We start from the raw sequence: 20,696 nt of genomic DNA on the forward strand, positions 1-20,696 counted from the left end.
AATAATCTCTAAATAGTACGAGTAGCAGGCTTTGTGTTTACGAGTTTAAAGGTAGCATTTACAAACCTTGTGCTCACAAACAAGAGGAAACAAACTTTTAAAAACATGGAAAGATGGTATGAATTGTTCTGTTCTAATTTCCTAATTTCTATGTCTTAGTAACAGGTATTAGAAGGTATTATTTATTATAGAATCCACTCTACCAAATTTAGGCATCTAGCTTGTGCCTGTATTTCAGGTTCTCAGCAAAGATGTCCTCCTAAAAGTGAGTCATTTCCCTGCAAAGCCGTCAAAGGGAGATTCTGTCTGTCTAAAAGCAAATTTAAGAAGTCCCCACATTGAACATGTGAAGATTTGCAGACAAGCATTGTTTTGTGGTGCAGAAGAAAGAACTGCACACCTGGGAGCTACATGGAAAGGGACGTAGGGAAGATGTAAAAATGGGGAGCTGTGATATGACACAACTGAATAGACCCCAGAGCGCATACCCAGTTCACACGCTAGACATGTCCCCGCTAGATTTAGTTCAGAAAGGGGAAATGCAAAGTGCTGAACATGGGGAGGAACAACCCCAGGCACCAGCATATGCTGGGGCCACCCAGCTGGAAAGCAGCTTGGCAGAAAAGGACCTGGGGATCCTGGTGGACACCAAGTTGATCGTGAGCCAGCAACGTGCCCTTGCTGCAAAGAAGGCGAATGGTAGCCTGGGCTGCATTAGGAGGAGTGTTGCCAGCAGGTCGAGGGAGGTGATGCTGCCCCTCTACTCAGCGCTGGTAAGGCCACACCTGGAGTACTGTGTCCAGGTCTGGGCTCCTCAGTACAAGACAGACGTGGACGTACTGGAGAGAGTCCAGTGAAGAGCCACAAAGACTCTTCTCTCTAGCATCTCTCCTATGAGAAGAGGCTGAGAGAGCTGAGACTGTTCAGCCTGGAGAAGAGAAGGCTCAGGGGGATCTCATCAATATATACAAATATCTGAAGAGAGGGTGCAAAGAGGATGGAGCCAGGCTCTTTTCAGTGGTGCCCAGTGACAGGACCAGAGGCTGTGGGCACAAACTGAAACACAGGAGGTTCCCTCTGAACATCAGGAAACACTTTTTCACTGTGAGGGTGATGAAGCGCTGGCACAGGTTGCCCAGGGAGTCTGTGGAGTCTCCATCCTTGGAGATATTCAAAAGCCATCTGGGCATGGTCCTGGGCAACCAGCTCTAGGCAGCCCTGCTTGAGCAAGGGAGTTGGACCAGATGACCTCCAGACTGCCAACCTCAGCCAGTCTGTGATTCTGTGATTCTGTGAAAGCCACCACTGTTTTGAGCTGGTAGCTGGCTAGGTTATTTTGGGTTGGTACTGGTTTGGGTTTAAACCTTTGACTGGAAAAATGTCAACACAGAGAAAGAAAGTGTCAGTCGTTCCTTTGTTAAACTTCCCCTCTTTTCCTCCTTGCTCTACCAAAACATCCAGCCTGCCTGGGAAATATATATATATCCACTAGGTCTTCAAAACAATAATTTGTAGTGTTATTACCTTACAATCAGAGCCATTTTTGGGGTCTGTGCTTGAATTCAGCTTGACTCTTTGCCTTAAGAGGGCATTTTGGATGCCATGAGTGGCAGGAAGCAACGCAGCCCCTTAATCCACTTGTAACTTACTTTATGCACACAATCGCTTCCCTCTTCCACCCGGGTAGGATGCTGAAAGAGGTCATAGAGGACGTGAAACACTACCACGTGCCTGGAAGGCTAGATCTCTAGGGGCTGTAAATCAGCTTGATATCCAGAGATTCAAGAAAGCTGGTCAATAGCCTTCACAATATGGCTCTTTTTGAGTGACTTACGATTTAGCAGATCCAATTTAAAATTATAACATGAAAAAAATCGCATATGTGAAGGAAAGCCTCCTCCCCCTAAGCATACACACACACACGCACACACACGCACACACACACACACACTCCCCAACTCATATTTTTGAGTTATGGCTCTGCCTGCAAACACTGCACAGGCTGTTGCGACCCTGGGGCTGTGTGCTGGGGTAGAGATCTGGATCTGCTCAAGCTCATCTGAATAATTTCTAGAGGAGTCAACTGGACGTTCTCAAAATACAGCTTCTCTGGGGTGAAGGCTTTGAATGGGAGGCTAATCGCTGATGTGTGTTGTTTTGTAGCTGAAACTTTTCCCATTGCACTTGTGTGTTAGAAGCTGGAATTGGGCTTCCTGTCTGCCTAGTTTCTGCCTGAAGCAAAATTTTTATGACTGAGCTGTGAAGCCCTTAGTGGAGACGGTTGTAAAAGAAAAGCTTACAGCCTTTTTAACTAATTGTGGCCTTACCAGCGATTACCATAATTTTCTGAATTTATTTTTTAAATTTTTGTCCCCTCTGGTCTCACTCCATGTCCCTGAGTGAGTTGGAGCTGGAGTGTGAGCATAAGATACAGTGGTAAAAATACAAAAAAAGATGCTGGGAAAAGATTTTACAACTTTCACAGCTTCCCACTCACATCCCCAGACTTTGGATCAGTCCCTCACGGACCAGTCAGAAAGGGAAGGGATGGCGAGGTCACTGAGATGCTAATGCTCCTTTTCCCAAAGGAAAAGTAATCTTTTATGTAAAGCACAATAATTCTCAATCCTATTACAACCAGCAGCCCACTTTTAAAATTCATTAGTCATAAAAAAAGGGTATATTTATCTCTGGGAAAAAAAATCTCTTAAAATAATCACCTCTGAGAATGCCAGAACATAGATTTCCTGAGACTGCACCCAGATCTGCAATTTCATTACTATTTTTGATGAGTTTTATCTCCATTCCATGGACAACCACCTTTTTCACGTGCTGTGTGGCTGTCACGATGTTCCTCATAAGAAGCCAGGGAGCACTTTATGCCTGTCATGATCATAATATCTTACCTGGTCTCTTTTGCGGTCTTTCTGGTACCTGAGCAGTTTCTTCAGCAATAAGCAATAAGAAGCCATGGCAGGAGAGGGTCTGTTGTTTATTAAAATGTTGATAACTTCTGAAAGACTGAACTCCATCATTTCTGTCATGTAGTTTAAAACAACAGGATTCAATTCACTGGGGCAAAGTCTGAAATATTAGGAAAAAGTATTTAAATACAAATGATGCATCCAGGAACGATGTCAGAATTTACAGTAAGCGGACAACACACTTCTTGTGGTGTAGCTGGAGTAGGCTAAGTCGATTGTACAGCCAAATTATGATACACAGTTGTGCAAAAATCCTCTGTCTGGCTACGCTAACTTCACTGCTGGGCTGAGGCTCTGTTACTGCATTATTAAATATTCTATTGCTGATATAATTGATTACTCTGAAAGGACACCCACCAGGATTAAGCTTGAAAAATTAAAAGATGGAAAACAGCATTTTCTCATTTTAATCAAGTGTGTATATTTTGGTTCTCAGTACAGTAGTCTCAAATGGATTAGCAGAGAGATAGTGTGTGTGCATGTGCGTAAGAAGACAGGAAGAGCCCCAAAGGCAGGAAAATCTCAAAGGACAAAAAAAGAACTAAGGATTCACAGGAGGATCTTTATTTTTATATAAATCAGATTGTGAAATAAAACTGGTTATGTTATAATGATAATTATTTTATTCACAGGCTTCTGTGAGTAGTTAAGTCTAGTAAAGGCATTTTAGAAATACGACAGCCTTGGATTCTGAGACTCCTAAGACATTTTTTCAAACTTATCAAACTTCAGTATGAATGGGCACAGACACATCTGAGGGGAAGGAAGGAGGGCAAAGGTAGGAACGGTGGGCAATTCTCAGAGAAATGAACAAATTGAGCATAGATTTCTAATAGCCCTGGCTGTGACTGGCAGTGGATTGCCTGGATTGCGGTAGGAAAACCTGTCATGTGTCCTGTAGACACCATTGCAGATGGTGCAGATTACATAGGCTAAATTACTCTCTTTTTCGATTAGTGTAAACTATTGACTTTTACAGAATGATCTGGGCACAAAATGTTTGACCCATGACTAGCTACTTTCAGCTGTGAGGAAGATGTAAAAGGTCCATCACTGAAATTAGGTAAAGACATGCAAAGTATACTTTGCAGCCTCCCAGTATGAAAGATGAATAACATCTCGAAAGCCGGCAATGTTTATGTGAAGTGTCATATTGCACATATCTATTTCAAACTTTTATAATAATCTGAAACCATGAAGTGGCTTGCTAAGAAAAAATGGAGACTAGTTAAGGCCAGTTACAAAGATGGATGAGAATAAGAATTATTAGAATAACCAGAACTTCAGTGTAGTATAAAAATGTCATTCCCTCAGGTGGGCATGCAAGACCTAGTTTTGCAGGAAAGGATTAGAAGCACACTGTCTAGAAATTAGTGGCACCAGTGAGGCACGTTGAGAACAAAATTATTGATACAATGGATATAAGCAGTTCTGTAAGGATGTTTCCTCTTATATAAAATTAATCCGTGGTTAGAAAAGTTGATGTAGTGTTTTCTGAAATAAAATTCTGTCATTTTGGAAGAGCCCTGAGTAGATAACAAAAATCTTCTAAAATAAACAAAACAGAAAAATTCCTAAAAACCCCAACACTTCCCCTCCAAATCCCAAATCCTGAAATCTCAAGCTAGAAGACAGATGTGAAAATTGTTACCTGTTCTCATAGGTAGCATTCAGTATTTTCCTGGTGAAGCCTTCGTTCAGCCATTTGTCTTTTATTGCTTCTTTGACTCCAGGCCTTTTAGCAGGGTCAGGCTCAAGTAAGGACTGCATGAAGTGTACAGCTCCTGTGCAGTATTCAGATGAAATGGCTCGTTTACTAGTAATATCAGATTATTTGGGCAGTGCAAAATTTTCCTTTTTCAGAAATGTGGCACTTGCCCTGCTTCTCCACATTGTGAGAACGTCAGCTAAAATCCAGTCTCTAGGGCTACCTCTGCACTGCTGAATAAAACAGCTCCGGCTCTCCTCTGAAACTGCTGTGGTCCCATGTGGTGACCCTTTTCCCCCCAAGGACGCCTGAGCAGGGTGGGCAGCATGGGTCAAACCGTGCCGGGAGGCATGCTATGGACCTATGGATGCTGCTGTAGATACAGCACTGGACCTCACTTCCTAATTTGCTTGATTTAACTCACTAAATGCAGCCTATGACATCAATAGCATTCTCAGCATTGTGCCCACTCAGCATTTGATCAAGGCTCTGAGAAGGGGCACTTCTGTGCCAGCTGACTACCCAGGAGTTACGTTCCTCACACAAAAAAGCTAATCTCATTGATAAAACTCTCTGTATCGAGGGAGGGAGATGGACCTGTGTGCTCAGATGACATATTGTGCTTTGGCTTCCTGGAGTTGGGACAGAGAAAGCTCAAACATTCCCATATGTCTATCACTCATCTCCAACACTGCATGAAGTCCCTCTCTGTTTTTTTCTTCTTGGGAAAACTCTACCAAATTCTTCCATATTCCTTGGGGATGTTTTGAAATGAGCAAAATGGCAAGTGAGCATTAAACTGGGAACATACTGCTCCTTTCACTTGTAATCTCCTTCAGAAGAACTTAGATCTAAAGTATGCAAAGCTTGTTTACTACGGCTCTCTCACTAAATTCCCAAGGGGCAAGGGAACAATGGAGTTATCCGCAATCTTCCACTAACTGTGTGGGCTTTGTAGAAAAGCAGAGATAATGCATTTATTAGTAGAAGCTATAACAATAGCATAAATAAGAAAAATCAGAAATATAATAATTACAGCTATGGAGGGCTTGTAGAAAAATGGAGCTGCTATCTGGCAACCAATCTCCAAAGAAAGATAAATGAGAGACTAATGTACAAATATTCTGGACAGCTATGGTAGATATCCTCATACCATTTACTGGGGGAGAAAAAGAAATTGAATCATCATATTATCTTAATACTGTAACTCCAGACTAGATCCAGCTAGCTTAGTCTGGAACTATCTGCTGCTTCCCAGTGCTTGGCTGCAGGCAGCTGCTGAAGCTAATCTTGGTTCCTAGGCTCATTCTTGCCTAACGTCAGAGCAAAGCTGCTCAAAACGATGGGGAGATCTGAACTCATGCTGGTAGATAGCTGGGCAAAACATGTCTCATTCTGCTCTGCTTTCTGACTTGGTCAGTGAAGCTGCACAGTAACAGCTGTGAGAAGGGGCCCAAGCCTGTGATGGTCAACAGAGAAGATGCTAGTCCAGGTGGAGAGAAAGTAGGGACTAAAGCCAGAGATGTATAGGAATGTCATGGTTTAACCCCAGCCAGCAACTAAGCACCACGCAGCCGCTCACTCACTCCCCCACCCAGTGGGATGGGGGAGAGAATTGAAAAAAAAACCAAACTCATGGGTTGAGATAAAGACAGTTTAATAGGACAGAAAGGAAGGAAAATAATGATAATGATAATAATAGTAATAATAAAATGTCAATAATAATACTAAAAGAATTAGACTATACAAAACAAGTGATGCACAATGCAATTGCTCACCACTCACCGACCGATGCCTAGTTAGTTCCCCAGCAGCGATCAGCCCCTCCCGGCCAACTCCCCCAGTTTGTATATTGGGCATGACGTCACATGGTATGGAATAGCTCTTTGGCCAGTTTGGGTCAGCTGTCCTGGCGGTGTCCCCTCCCAGCTTCTTGTGCCCCTCCAGCCTTCTTGCTGGCTGGGCATGAGAAGCTGAAAAATCCTTGACTTAGTATGAACACTACTTAGCAACAACTAAAAACATCAGTGTGTTATCAACATTATTCTCTTACTAAATCCAAAACATAACACTATACCAGCTACTAGGAAGAAAATTAACTCTGTCCCAGCTGAAACCAGGACAAGGAATCATTGTAAAGCAGCAGAATTTTGAGCTTTGAGGAAGTAAATTTTGGAATGCTAACCCAGAGTGTATGTACACCAACATGACTTCTGGGTTTTAGAGCCATGGGCTGCAATTCTGGCTAGAGCTTTTGAGAACTATCTTTGCATTATTGCTAAAGAATTGCAGAAGATTGCATTATTGCTAAATTCACTTTATTACATGGGTTAGACCTTTTATACGTCAGTATTCTTTATAAAAATTGAAGTGCTTTACCAGGGGAGATATCTGATGGAATAGGGCTGATTTCTCCAATTAACATCTTTTGATGTAGTTGCTTGATATTAAAAGGTTCCACCGTGAAGGGTAACGTGCCAGTTAGCATAGCAAACATGCTTACACCTCTGTCAAAGAAAAAGACCAACATCAGAGCTCCATATAATGCTAATAAATATTTGTTAAAAAATCCCACAAAGCTATGAGTCAGGTTTCAGAGATTTGCCTTCAGTATCAAGAATGAGGTTAAAAATTACCTGTAAGCAGCATGTTGTACTGAATACACATCTTATGTCTTTTTTCTTTGTGTAAAAGCCATTTTATCTAGAAAAGAATGTTGTGGGAAGTGTGTATAAAATAGACCGTACAGTGAGCAACTGGAAAGCCTGCAGTGTTGAAAGTGGAAACCTGCTGTTTATTTTTAAAATAAGCTCATTGGAGTGTCAGTGTAGTGTACCCAGCCCATTAGAATAAAGCATTTTGGTTTGGAGGCTGAGTGACAACACAGAGCTGGGACTGATGTGATAGATCTTGTTCCAAATAGTAATTCAGTTCTTCTTGCTTTGCTCAGATTGCTAAATTAGGTGTGACTTATGCCTAGAAGGCATTCGTTTGGTAACAGCTTGCTGTTGGCTAAAGACTTAAAACTTTAACTCTTGTGAAAGACTAACAGTCTGCTAGCAGTGATCAGCAAACTTTGTGAAGGTCTGCCATTCAGTTTGGAGAAGTACCAACGTTTGGGAAACTTGCTTAGCTGTCCCGAGTTTGCGAACGGGAAGGTTTCCTTGAACACTCTCCATGGTACTTCCTTGCTCCAGCTGAGCTGCTCCACCACAGCAAAACTTCTCTTTGCCATCCTTTGCTGTTTCTCTATTGAACTCAGTCGAGACAGTCATTTTAGGAATTCACGCAATTCTAATTTAATTGATCTGGTTTGTACATTAGTGCAGATGATGACGATGTTATCTGTGAAACAGATCTGCTCTTGGTTTGCACAACTGCAACCTTTTTTTAATGTTTTCAGGCAGCTGAAAAACCATGAGAAGATGATGGCCCCATTGAAAAACCATGAGAAGATGGTGACACCTTTTTCTCATTGTTGCATTGGATTGCATTTGAACCAGTGACCTATGGATAAATGCTTTTTATTACTCTTGACTAGGACTTATCTTGCCTCACTTTAAGGAACTAAAATCTAGATATCAGTAGTTATCAATGGAAAGAGATGGGCCATTCCAAGAGAGATTCGTCACAGCTATGCTATACAGCTATTTTAGGCTACAGTTAAGTACCTCAGGAGATGAGCTATCTCCCTGCACTGACAATAACAGGACACTAACTGCCTAGTATACCCAGGTGCCTGGTTGTTAGATGGCTAAATTTAGGTGAGATTAATCTCTTCTCACTTTACCAAACCTTCTGATAAATCTAGTCCTTGAATGTAACACTTTCCAAAACTTCCCTGATGAATCCTTTGAGTAAAAATGTACAGAGATACAAAGGAAACATACTGCAATGAAACGACGTTGAGTTGACTGAAGTAGTAAGGATTGTTGTTCTATAATACACAATAGCACATGGATTAAATGTAACTGGAGTTGAAGCGAGAGAAGGGCCCCTGAATATTTTCTGATGAGTGGAGTAATATGCAGTGCAAATGGATCTCTAATGTCATTACAACATTAAATACATTTTTCTTTTCAACACTGCAAACACTACCATGCACTTTAAATTGCTGGTGATGATATACGTGATTGGTGCTATAAACTGGCAATAGTTCTTTTCATCAGCCTACTAGATGGGGAAATCCCCAAGGTACGGGAATTTTGGGAATGGATGGAGCTGCCGTCCTAAAATCTCTTTTAAAATCTTACACACAAATTGTAACTAGTTAACAGTAATGCACTTAGTGTTAATTGTAGCTGGAATCTGATGGTATGTTAAACTTGAAAGTTTATTAGCTATAACAAACTGCTTCTCCTCTATCCCACTGAACTATCTGGATTTGTCTGAATACAGCAGCTATTTCCTCAGTTCAGCTGGTGCATGAAAGCTAATCACTTTCCAGTCCTCCAAAGAATCTTTAAAATCTTATGCACAAAAGTCATGATTAGGCAAAACAGGCACCGCTGTTCGCTGTTGCCTCATAGGAGCCTTAACTGTATTGCAGTTGAATCTGGTTGGTTTTCTGAATGTGCTTTTGACTGAATATGGCTTTCTGGTTCCCATTGTAACGAATCCTTCTCAGTCCTGCTGCATCAAGTCAGTATTTCTGCACTACACTGAAATCTTTTGATTCCAGAGCCCAGGCGATCTGTAATCCTTTACTTATTTTGTGACAGTAGAAGTAACTTATCTTTCTCATTAATATTTTAGTCCATCAGAATTCCCTTTTCCACTATGATAATGTGAACAATTCAGATTTAAATTGTAAATATGCTTTATGCCTAAGATGCAGAATAAGTCTATGTTAAACACCAAGGGCCATATATAAGTTTTATATAGCCCTTGACCTGTTATGTGATGTTTATTAACCGAGCGAGCTCAGTAAATGGTTCTAAGGTTACTGCTTTGCCCTCATTCAGACATCTGAAATGTGAAATAAGTATTATCCTATTTAAGTGCTGACAGCATCCTCTAGACCTGATTCGTCTGTGTTATGTCTACATAAATTCAGAGTAGCACTCTTGAAATCCAGACTTATACTGAAGTAATTTGGTAGAATTTGTCCCTTCATCCTTAACTTTGCATACCATTCATACCCTGTAAATTTAGAGGAAGCTGAGGTATAAGAATCATAGTTAGGTCAAAACCCTAATATATGGTACATCTGCCAGAAGCAGGTCTTGAGAGGAATAATGTACATTATATATTTATGTGTATATAAATCCTCTTTCTCTTTTGAACATACGGGAATGCTAAGCTTCTATTTTAGATACGTGAATCAGATGCCTATATATAGTTACCAGCAACCCTGTAGAGCAAACTAGAACACTTTGTCCTCTGTGAATACACAGTTTAGTAAAGACTGCTGAGAACTCGTGAAGGAGACTCTGTATTCTCACAGCTGGACTAGCGAGTGGGACGTCCCAGTTCAGAGCAGCTCTGTACATCCAGGCCTCCCATTCCTTCTGGCAGGTGTCCTGAATGAGGTGGTTTGGGTTTGGATCAAATGCAGCGTTGTGTGTTGAACAGAAGCAGAACATCAAGATCCTTTAGATGAATATGGTTGTCGGATGGGGTGGGAGGTGGCACTTCGAAGCCAAAAAGTCCGATTACTCTTACAAGCCTTGTGAGCTGTTTGAAATTCACGGGATTTTATCATTGGCTTCAGTAGCTGGATTTTTACCCTAACGCTTGTTAGTTAAGATACTTCAAGGAATTATGGTTATAATTGTAAATAGGTGGAAGGAGTCTGGACGAAGGTGCATTTGACCAGCCACTGGCGTTTTTAATCTTAAAGCTCTAGATGAAGATTTGGCTTAGTTTATATTACTCATGCTCATCTTCTATGCCCTGAATCATACCTGCTAGAAACGGGCTTAAAAAATGTGTTCTAGGTGGAACACTCAGACCCAGGCATATGGTCACTATCAAAACAGCTGAGGAGAAGCTGATACGTGGGCACATACATTGCGTTGGGTTTGTGTAGTGAGGGAGGGGCTACAAGGGTGGCTTCTGTGAGAAGCTGCTAGAAGCTTCCCTGGCTTCAAGACAGACCCGCCTCTGGCCAAGGCCGAGCCCGTCAGTGACGGTGGTTGCACCTCTGTGATAGCATATTGAAGAAGGGGAAAAGACTGCTGAAAAAGAGGAAGAGGATCTGCAGTGAAGAGAGGAGTGAGAATATGTGAGAGAAACAACCATGCAGACACTGAGGTCAGCGAAGAAGGAGAGGGAGGAGGTGCGCCGGAGCAGAGATTCCCCTGCAGCCCGTGGTGAGACGGCAGGCTGTCCCCCTGCAGCCATGGAGGTTAACGGTGGAGCAGAGATTCCCCTGCAGCCCATGGAGGACCCCACGCCGGAGCAGGTGGCTGGGCCCAGAGAAGGCCGTGACTCTGTGGGAAAGCCCACGCTGGAGCAGTTTGTGGAGGACTGCAGCCCGTGGAAAGGACTCGCGTTGGAGAAGCTCATGGAGGGCTGACCCCCATGGGAGGGACCCCACGCTGGAGCAGGGGAAGAGTGTGAGGAGTCCTCCCCCCGAGGAGGAAGGAGCAGTAGAAACAGCGTATGGCGAACTAACTGCAACTCCCATTCCCCGTCCCCCTGTGCCACTGCGGGGGAGGAGGGAGAGGAATCAGGAGCAAAGCTGAGCCCTGGAAGAAGGGAGGGGTGGGGGGAAGGTGTGTTTTTAAGATATGGTTTTATTTCTCATCATCCTACTCTGATTTGATTGGTAACAAATTAAATTGGTTTATTTTTCCCCAAGTCGAGTCTGTTTTGCTTGTGACCATAATTGGTGAGTGATCCCTCCCTGTCCTTGTCTCGACTCAGGAGCCTTTCATTGTATTTTCTCCTCCCCATCCCGCCGAGGGGGGAGGAGTGAGTGAGCAGCTGCATGGTGCTTTGTTGCTGGCTGGGCCTAAACCATGACAATATATATACATATAGATAAACGTGAACTGCCTTTGGACAAATGATGGACATGGAGAGCTGCTCTCCTATCCAGATCCATGAAGATCAAAGGATACAAAAATCGACTTAATATACTATCATTTTCCCAGCTCCACCTAGAAAAACTGTCAAGTAAAAAACCCACAACTTGGCTGCTAGAACTGCAAACTGCAAATGCATTTGAAAAGTCTGAGATAGATAATTTGTGTGAAAAACTACTCTTCTGATGGCACGTTCTGCATTCTTTTTTATTATAAGAGATATATCCTGTAGATGTAATGAAGAAGGAAAATGGAGTATATTCAGGTTTGTGTCACCTATGAAGTAAATAACTCCACCTTTTTATCATAATCTGGTATAAAGGGCTTAGCTAAGGTATGGATGAAGGCCTCATAGCTCTGCTATAGCCACATCTTTGGTCTGTGTGTCCCTGAGACTAAATTTTTCTATTTAGATTTCTTCTTTTGGCAAAATATGCCTTAGACAGAAAATGCCCATTTGCCAGATTTTGACAGAAGTTACTCAGATATCAGCTGAACCTGTGTGCCAGAAGGACAGGAGTGTGTGGGGTTCATCTGAGGGGGTTGGTACAGGCAAGTTCTTTCTCTGTCTTTTCAGAACAGGCTCCTAGATCCAGATACCCTACCTTCTGCTGACTTCCCTTGCCGCAGGGTTTCTCCAGAATAGCATGTGTATTGCTCGTTCGTTTTTTTCTCCAGTGTTTTGCAATGGATACAAATTTCAAGATACTTTTTTCACACCCATAAGTTTTTTTTTCTGGCAACACTTCTCTCATATATCTCTGCTTTCGCCATTGATGCCCCAAAGCTGAGCACCACCAACTCATTTATATCAGAGTCTTGTCTAAACCATGCAGTGCTGAGAGTGTTTTGATAAGTATATTTTTAGATCTACTTACATGGACCAGACATCCACCTTTGGACCATATTTCCTATGAGCAAGGAGTTCTGGGGCAGCATAAGCTGGGCTTCCACACTGGGTATGTAACAGCTCCTGGGAGAGACCCTCGAACTTTGCAGTGTTGCTCAGTCCAAAATCTGACGGTCACAAAAACAAAGGCAAAGAAATTTTAGTCTCTTCTCAAAATGCTTTAACCTTACCAATTGGCTGAAGATAGGAGAAAGATGAAAAGAGCAGCTAGCTGTAGCATCTGTTGATGTCTCAGCTGTGGATGCCAATTTGGGTTCAAATAAATGTGCCGTGAATTAACAGAGGAGTAACAGTGAAGTTACCCAGCCATGGGTCTGGTTTGGTTGATTTTGGTTTAGCTATTTGAGTTTGCCTCAGTTGACTGTATGCTAGTGCAAGAGCTTAGCTACACAGCTGCATTAGCATGGCTTAATGAGCTACAGCATTCGGCTCAGCTGGGTGTGCTTTAGCCCGTTGTAAACGTGGGGGAAAATGTGCTAACTTAAGCCTTTTTCTCTGTATATGTGCATGTGTGCAAGGGGGAGGGAAGAGAAAGGTGTGATTGTAAAGGACTGGCTGGCTATAAAACAGGGGTGAAGAGTTGGTGCCTTTTTTCTCAGAGGTGTTAAGCTTTTAAAAGTTTGGGAAACACTGGGTTAAACATGTGGCGTCTCTAAAAGTGAGCTTCCCTTGCGGGGATTTTTCTGTACAGTTTCCATAGAATAAAATTAATGTTTCTCTGCGCCGTGTTAACTGCTTGGTGCAAATTCCCTCATTTTTATAAATGTTTGCTTCACAATCCTAGCAAGTTTTCTGTTAGTGACCAACAGTCTTTTTTTTTTTTTTTTTAAACACATACCAAATGATGAGGTTTCTAGTTGGAGTAATGACTCGACAGAAGCTAATGTGTCCATACCTGCGTTTCACCCCAGAAGATTTATTTCTTTGTCTACAAATCACTTCTGCTAGGAACAGCTTTCTACACATAAAAGCTGTAATTGTTTCTTGCTTCTCCAGCAGTACACAAGGGAAAACAATAGGCAAAATTGTTTTCCTTGTTCTCTTAAAAATATGTTTTAGTTAAAGCTCAAATAAACAAGCTGTTAAGTTATACTTCATAACTTTCATTTATTCTAAATGCTTGAATATGTTTATTGAATAATCACAAGCTCACTCATAAAATGTGCTGTTTAAATAGTAGCTGAACTGTCACTGAAAGCCACACAAAATAAAAAGCTGAAAACAAGCTTCACAGATAGCGTGCACTTACCAACAATTTTGATGTCGTTGTTCTCATCAAGAAGAAAATTTTCAATTTTTAGGTCCCTGAAATGAAGACAGAAAGCAAACTTTAAGATGCCTGATGTCCCAGCTAACCATTTGCAGATAGTTTTTAGCAAAGTTTAATTGAAATAATAACAATAGTTCTGCACAGCTCTGCCTACAATTGTAACAAGATCCTTATTCCTTCCTGAAGTTTTCAGTTGGGAAAATGGAAACTTTCTGTATTTCAGGGAATATTTTATGAGTATATATTTTAAATAGATCATTCATTATAGGAATCACCCGTTCTACTGATGTATTTTTTTAAAAAAATGAACAGCATTTATTTCTTCTTTTGAGTAAAAAGGAAAGTTGCACATACTTGGACCAGAGTTTTTTTGTCTTTGTTTGAAGTACTGGGCACTGCTGAGTATTTCTGCTTTCTTTGTGAGTGAATCGTGCCTGAGAGGTATGAAGGATGAGAAGGGAACTGGGAAGTGAGGTCTGCCTTGCTTGCGGAAGAGGGGAGGTGTACCAAAGCTGGGTAGGGGACAGATACCCTGAAGGTGGAGACATCTCTGCAGTGATGTTTACATAAAGAGGGTCAACCAGTATCAGCCGCCCCCGCAGGAGGTCGTAATTCAGAGCTGCAGGAAAAATGCTGTTAGCTGGCTCAGGTGCTTACTTGCTTATTGTGGGAACATTTATATCCTTACAAATTCAAACCAAAAGGCAGAATATTGCTCCACTGTGGGGAGCGCCTGAAGTGGCAGCTGAAATCTTTTGCAGCGTGGAGGAATCCTCAGCCAGTGTAATTTGGGTGTTGGGAGCCGGTCCAGGAGCCTGCGATGCTTTGCTGGCTCCCATCACGGCCTCCCGCGTGCCGCTGGGGGCTTCCCTCGGCTCTGCGGGGGGCGCAGGGGGACAGAGCAAGTTTCAGAAGTGGCTCTGGGTATGTGGATTTCCCTCCCGCACTCTCTGAAGTCGTGAAGCACTTTCGTCAGCCCAAAGACCTCGGAGAGTACAGGAGGACAAACCAGAAGGAGGGATGGGAACAAGGACAGGAGCAAGGAGCAAGGGCTGGGAGGACTGGTGCTGCACGAGCAGCACTGCGCTGCTGCAGGGGATTACGTCTGGAGGTGTACCTGGTGGTCCTGATGGGTGGTTTTATGGGAGCATCCTTTTATCTCCGTGGTTCTGGATGGGACAGCATTGCACTCGAAACCCTCTGCTGCCCCAGGCTGGGAGCGGGATGGAGATGGTTTTAATGATAACTTTTTAATTGGTTTTAATTTGAATAGCATGTTTTCTGGAGTGGCAAATAAGCCAGTGCCCAAAAGCTGGGAGGTAGATTTAGGATAACTTTGTTCATAGCCTATCCCTGTGACATAACCCTGTGCACTAAAACTGTGTGGTTTAAAACTAGTTGTGTTTCAGGCCACTGCCAATCTGACATTTCTATCAGATTTAGCACCCCACAGTGCACTCTGATGAATTTTACTACACTACAATTAAATAATGTTACAATGGATTGCCACAACTGCTCTTCTATAGGCTGAGCTGAGTGCTCACACAGTTAGTAAAAATGTATGCTTTCTTGCCTGAAAAACCTGATCATGGTCACTATTAAAGTTTACATAGCATCAGAAGATATCTTGCATCAAAGACATTCTTCTTTTCCAAACGAAACTTTCCCAGAAATGTTGTAAGTTTTAAGCAACCTCATGAATTTTTTCTCATTCCCATGGGGACTTCAGAGAGTGTGCCTAGGGGGCAGCTTGTGATGCTTCTCCAGGTCTTTGGCCCAGTAGTGATTCAAAAGGATATATGACACTTTTATATGGCAGAAGGGAAAATATCCAGGAAAAATATCCAGGAAAAATTAGGAACTGTACATACAAGGAAGTTACTGTCACTTAGCAAGCGCCAGCTTTAGGAGTTGGTAGCTGACTGTGCGCATGCGCTAGCTCAATCCAATTGCAAGGTAATGTGATTTAGCTTATATGTCTTTATTTGAGGTTTTTAAGCTCAGATGCATTACCTCACCACTTGGCCATGTCTGCAACAGGCATAGGGATAGTTAGCAAAGCTCAGTTGATGAGTGTTAGCTTATGAAGCTGTTGAACCTGATCTTGTGCCTGAGCCTTCTTATATCTGGCACAGTAAAATGCTATGTGCTGGGAGAACAGGCAAGTGAGTCAATGATCCATCTGGATCATTTTGGCAACTGTGGCATCAAAATCAACCGTGATCTTGCGTGAACAAGAAAGGTACTACCTTTACTGTGAAATGTAGACTCAACTTTAATTTAAGCCATAAGGATTTGTTGGATCAGTGCTGATTTTAGTGCTGAATAGAAAAGGAAAGCTCAAGAAACAAAATAGCTGTCAAAACATAGCACAGGATTTCTGATGAGCGGTATCAATTTGGACTAAAAATAGTTACAAAACTGGCTAGTTTTTCATCAAGTATATTATTAAGACAATAGAAAATACTGTTTTTCTGAGGTATATCCCAGGGTTAAAAATCAGGAATGCCCATAAGAGCAAAAGTAAATTAAATTAGCAAATTCCTAAGATCATCACTTCTTAGGAATGAGACTTTGCAATCACCAGGCACCTCCATTCTAGTAAAATAAAGGGGCCCCAGGCATAGACCCAAGTATTGGCACACAATTATCCATCTCATGAACCATGATACTTGGTGTGATTTTACCAGCACCCTCCCCATGGAGCAGCAGCTGTTCCCAACAGGCAGCTTGGGAACCCTCCTTTCCTTGTGTTAAAGCAATGCAAAGAGTTGAGCTTTGCTCGGTGCTTAGATGAGAAAATCAGATTGACTTTGTGAGGTAACTAACTTTCCTATTTCTGTGCTCATCTTTCTGGAAACATTGATGCCTTCTTTTCAGAAGAGGATACACCCACAATTATCCTCATCGGTTTAACCTCCGCAGCGAGTTGCTATAAATCACTGCAGCTGGAGCTGAGCAGGGAAGCCTTTCCAGATCCTTCCCAGTCTGCTTCTGGTGTGAGGTCAAGGCCACAGCTCTGAATCTCAAAGCTAGCAGCAGGTCACGAGTTGAGGTACTGCTGACCGAACCTACACCTGCAACCTAGCAAGGCGGCTGGCCTCCTGCCGGACCATGCAACTTCATAAACCCTATGACAAGGCGCTTGAGAGCCAGGGATGAATTTTCCTTTGGTTAGGGGGGTTTGATAGTAAAGCAAGTCTCCGGAGGAGCTCACACCACTTTGTACCTGGCTAATCTCATGGTGTGCAACAAAATTTTTCTCTCTCACAAAGCTTTCCTAGCACAACGTTACCAACAGAAGAAAATAAAAGTAGGGGAAGAAGTCAGGCTACTCCCCTGCTCACTGGTAAGAGCTGTTTCCAAACAAAAAGAAGGGAAGAGGGCTTGAGAAATTCATGAGGAATGTTGTCATGGGAAGAACATAAATGTTATGATCATAAGCACTGAAGAAATGCTGTAAAATAGATTAGTTAGGGAACCAGCAAGGCAGGGATGTCAGCCTGGGCTAAATGGGTGAAGCCCCTTGGGTTTATTTTCTGCTGGTTTTTTTTGTTGTTGTTCTTTAAATTATCTAGGTCAGATACTGACTACTTCTTTCTTGTCCATTCCTTATTAATTAACAAATCTAATATAATTAAGTGCTGGATTGCAAGCATTTCAAGTCACAAAGCACTTGTAAATGCTAAGCCATCACATTCACAGCTTATTTGTTTCATGGTTGCTGTAATGATACAGTCAGCTGGATTAGTTGTTAGGTCCTGGGGGCTTTCTTGATGAGTTCATTTACCATTTAAAATCAAGGATCTGATTGACCAAGAATTATTAAGTAAAACAGAAAAATGGTGGGAAAAACTGCTTCTTGCCTATTCTCCCACCTAAAATGGAAGTCCTTATTCTGCTGCTCCTGGCATATGCGCCGAGATCCCCAGTGGTGGGAAGAAGATCAGCTCTCCTTGCGTGGGCTGCTCAGGTTCCTCTAGCAGTGGCTGAAGTCGTGGTGTGTCCCCGTAATGCAAAAGCCGGCGTGGAAGGTCAGCGATCTGCCACAGACCTGGACCCACAGTACCATGTTCTCTGCCCAAGCAGTGAGCTGTGATTCCTCGATCTTCTGTCCTGAGTGACGTGTGGTTATTTCAATACGTTGTGGCTAACCAAATGAAATCAATATTTATATGCATAGCCACACTGAAATATTTGAATTAGATACATGTTTGTCACCAGCTGATTCTGAGATAATCATGGCAAAGTATTGATTTGTTGCACTCATCAGCTTTTATCCCTGGACTTTGTTACTTTACTCCCCAAGGAGTGCGTAACAGCTTATCTTCTACCACCACTGAGAATAAAATGCTTTATTAAGATGGGCTGAGAAAACATAGTCTTCTTTGCAATCCCTCTTTTTACAACGGAAAATTAAAGAAATGCTCTCAGTGAGGAAGAGCACTCTATGTTCTTGCACACTTTCTTTTCTTACTGTTGTTTGGAAGGGGGGAAACATCTTACCTGTGAACAATCCCCTGGCAATGCAGGTGCTCTACTGCAGACAGAATTTGCCTGGTGTATCTCCTTACTTCCCTTTCTGCCAGCCTCTTTTTGTCACAAATTCTGTCCAGGAGGTCCCCGCCGAGGCACAGCTCCATCACCATGTAATAAGAGTTGTCAGTCTCCAAGGTCTCATATAGCCGAACAACATTGGGGTGCTTAATCATCTGGTGTATCCGTGGCTCACGCTTCATGTTTCTTAAAATGTAGGAATCCTGCTTGGCTTTTCTCTTGTCAATGACTTTTATGGCTACCTAAATTGCAGAATATATGCAAATTGGCAACAAGCTTTGCAACCCAGATTAATTTTCAGAAGGACAGGGAGTAAGCTGACATGTGGGAGAAGCTGGTTTTGACATGGTGTTGATAATCAGTATCACAGAGGGAGACATTCCTGATAGAAGAATACACTTTTTATTTCTCTTGAAGGCCAAAACAGGAAGGCTGAACTCTGTCATATCTATCCCTCTGATTGCATTAATAAATACGCATATATGAAATGTTCTCAAATGCAAAAAATCCCTACATGCTTGACTGGTAACTGCATCTGTACTGTACCACATCTTTTTTCTAACATGCTTCCTTCTGGATTGGTCTAAAAGCCACTCAAGACACTGGCTATAGTGGGCTGGGATTAGACTGTTTGCGGTTTGGGAAGCTAGTCAGGCAGTGAAGCTACTGAAGCCACAAGAAAAGTAAAAATCAAAAAGCCACTAGATAGTAATCCACCTTTCCACAGTTACATCTGGTGGTACGTTATTTTAGCCCGACTGAGCTAGAGGTAACAGATGTTATCTGTGTCCTGCCATATAAATGATTGCTGTTGGAGCGGCTGGCTTTTCAATAAGTGTTGTCCATAGCTTTAAAGGTCAGATACGCGGCACGAATTACTCAGTGAGGATTATCAGGGAAAGCAGATCTGAAATTGTACTTATGCCATCATCCTGTTCTCTTTCAGTGGGAGGATATCTTTGTTGTCTCTATTGTTTTATAATTGTGAAAACAGTTGCACTCAATAGATATTCACACATGTGACTGATTATACATGAGCAATAAACTCAATTTATGAGGTTAATTTATGAGGATAAGGTTCAGAGGATAATTCATTGAGTAGATTGTGGTTTGCAGATTAAATGGTCTGAAATTTTCTGACAGAAGTTAGTGTGAGGTTACTTGTGATTCCTAGTGCGTGGTACTCTCTCATTAGGAGCTTACCTTCTCCCCCGTGGGGATGTGCAGCCCCTCCATCACCTTGGCAAAGGAGCCCTTGTTGATCATTTTGCCTACTAGGTAATTCCCAACTTGTTTGGAGTGAAGGAAAGTCTTCCCAGTCTCTTGGGGCATCTTGTTAAAACAAGGAGGTATTTTTATATCCTTTAAGTTTTTCTCCCATTCTGGTAATATCCCATCCACGTTGCCAGTATCTGTCGTTTTGTCATCCAAGCCTGCTTTCGTTGCTGTGGGCATCCCTGGAGAGTCAGATTTGTATTGCTGCTTTCCAGATGTAGCTTCTGATTCACAGCAGATCCAGGCATTAAGTTTGTACATCTTGTGGTGCAAGTGCCATCCTGCTGATCACAGAGCAACTAATCCTTTCCCTCCGAGACTCTGTTTGTCACTGATCTCTTGCCTGAGCACACAGATCTGCTCAAGCAGAACCAAGTGGTAGATTATTAACCTAACCTGATACGCAATGTCAGTTAATGCGCCAGAGCTGCCGAGTCAGGTGACACGTAATCCCAGCATTAGCCTGGAATATATGGCTCTCTTCCTCCTACAATAGTTCCCTAAACACATACTCAGTGCAAGTTGCACCAAACTAAACTGAGCCACAGTTTTCCTGGCGTGCATATTGCTGGCGTGCAAGGGCACAAGTTTAGTCTAAAACCACCGTGGTAGCATGAATGCAAAGCTGAGTTATGTACCTGATGCTGTGCAAGCATTTACACATTTGCTGTGTAAAGCATATAAATATATATGCACTTGTAGCACATTTAAGTCCCAGGGCCCCAGCCTGACTCCAGGTCTCGCAGAGGTATCTTGCGTTTCCTGGGACTTGATTCCTGTTCTGTAAAATGCAGCGGGGGCGGCGGGGGGGGGAGAGAGAGAGTCTCTGTCTGTGTGTCTCTGTGTGTGTGTCTGTGTGAGCATTTTCCTCCTTACAGCAATGACTGATAAAAAGAAGAGAAGAAAAGAGGGTTTTTTTTCTACAGCTGTTGTCTATCTATATCTGCCTTCATTACCTGGG

The 20,696-nt window shown here is 42.4% G+C and overlaps 1 protein-coding gene across 1 annotated transcript; it reads right to left on the reverse strand.

The window, feature by feature from the left end:
- Positions 1-208: 208 nt before the first annotated feature.
- On the reverse strand, positions 209-19,996 carry LOC127014536 (hormonally up-regulated neu tumor-associated kinase-like). The gene is made up of 8 exons (XM_050893967.1): positions 19,664-19,996; positions 18,410-18,702; positions 13,883-13,938; positions 12,602-12,740; positions 7,072-7,199; positions 4,636-4,768; positions 2,907-3,084; positions 209-259 (listed from the first exon to the last, which is right to left on the reverse strand). The coding sequence occupies exons 1-8, from the start codon at positions 19,994-19,996 to the stop codon at positions 209-211; spliced, it is 1,311 nt and encodes a 436-aa protein (XP_050749924.1).
- Between the last annotated feature and the right edge of the window lie 700 nt (positions 19,997-20,696).

The sequence above is a fragment of the Gymnogyps californianus genome, chromosome 3 (genome assembly GCF_018139145.2).
Source record: "Gymnogyps californianus isolate 813 chromosome 3, ASM1813914v2, whole genome shotgun sequence".
Taxonomy (NCBI): domain Eukaryota; kingdom Metazoa; phylum Chordata; class Aves; order Accipitriformes; family Cathartidae; genus Gymnogyps; species Gymnogyps californianus.

Bases quoted from the DNA above. Each gene is read 5' to 3' on its own strand.
- LOC127014536 (XM_050893967.1), bottom strand. From the start codon at position 19,996: ATGTACAAACTTAATGCCTGGATCTGCTGTGAATCAGAAGCTACATCT. The intron at 3,085-4,635 runs GTAACAATTTTC...CTAATATTTCAG, and splicing joins AATGCTACCTATGAGAACAG to ACTTTGCCCCAGTGAATTGA. The intron at 260-2,906 runs GTAAGATATTAT...ACTCACTTTTAG, and splicing joins AAGACCGCAAAAGAGACCAG to GAGGACATCTTTGCTGAGAA.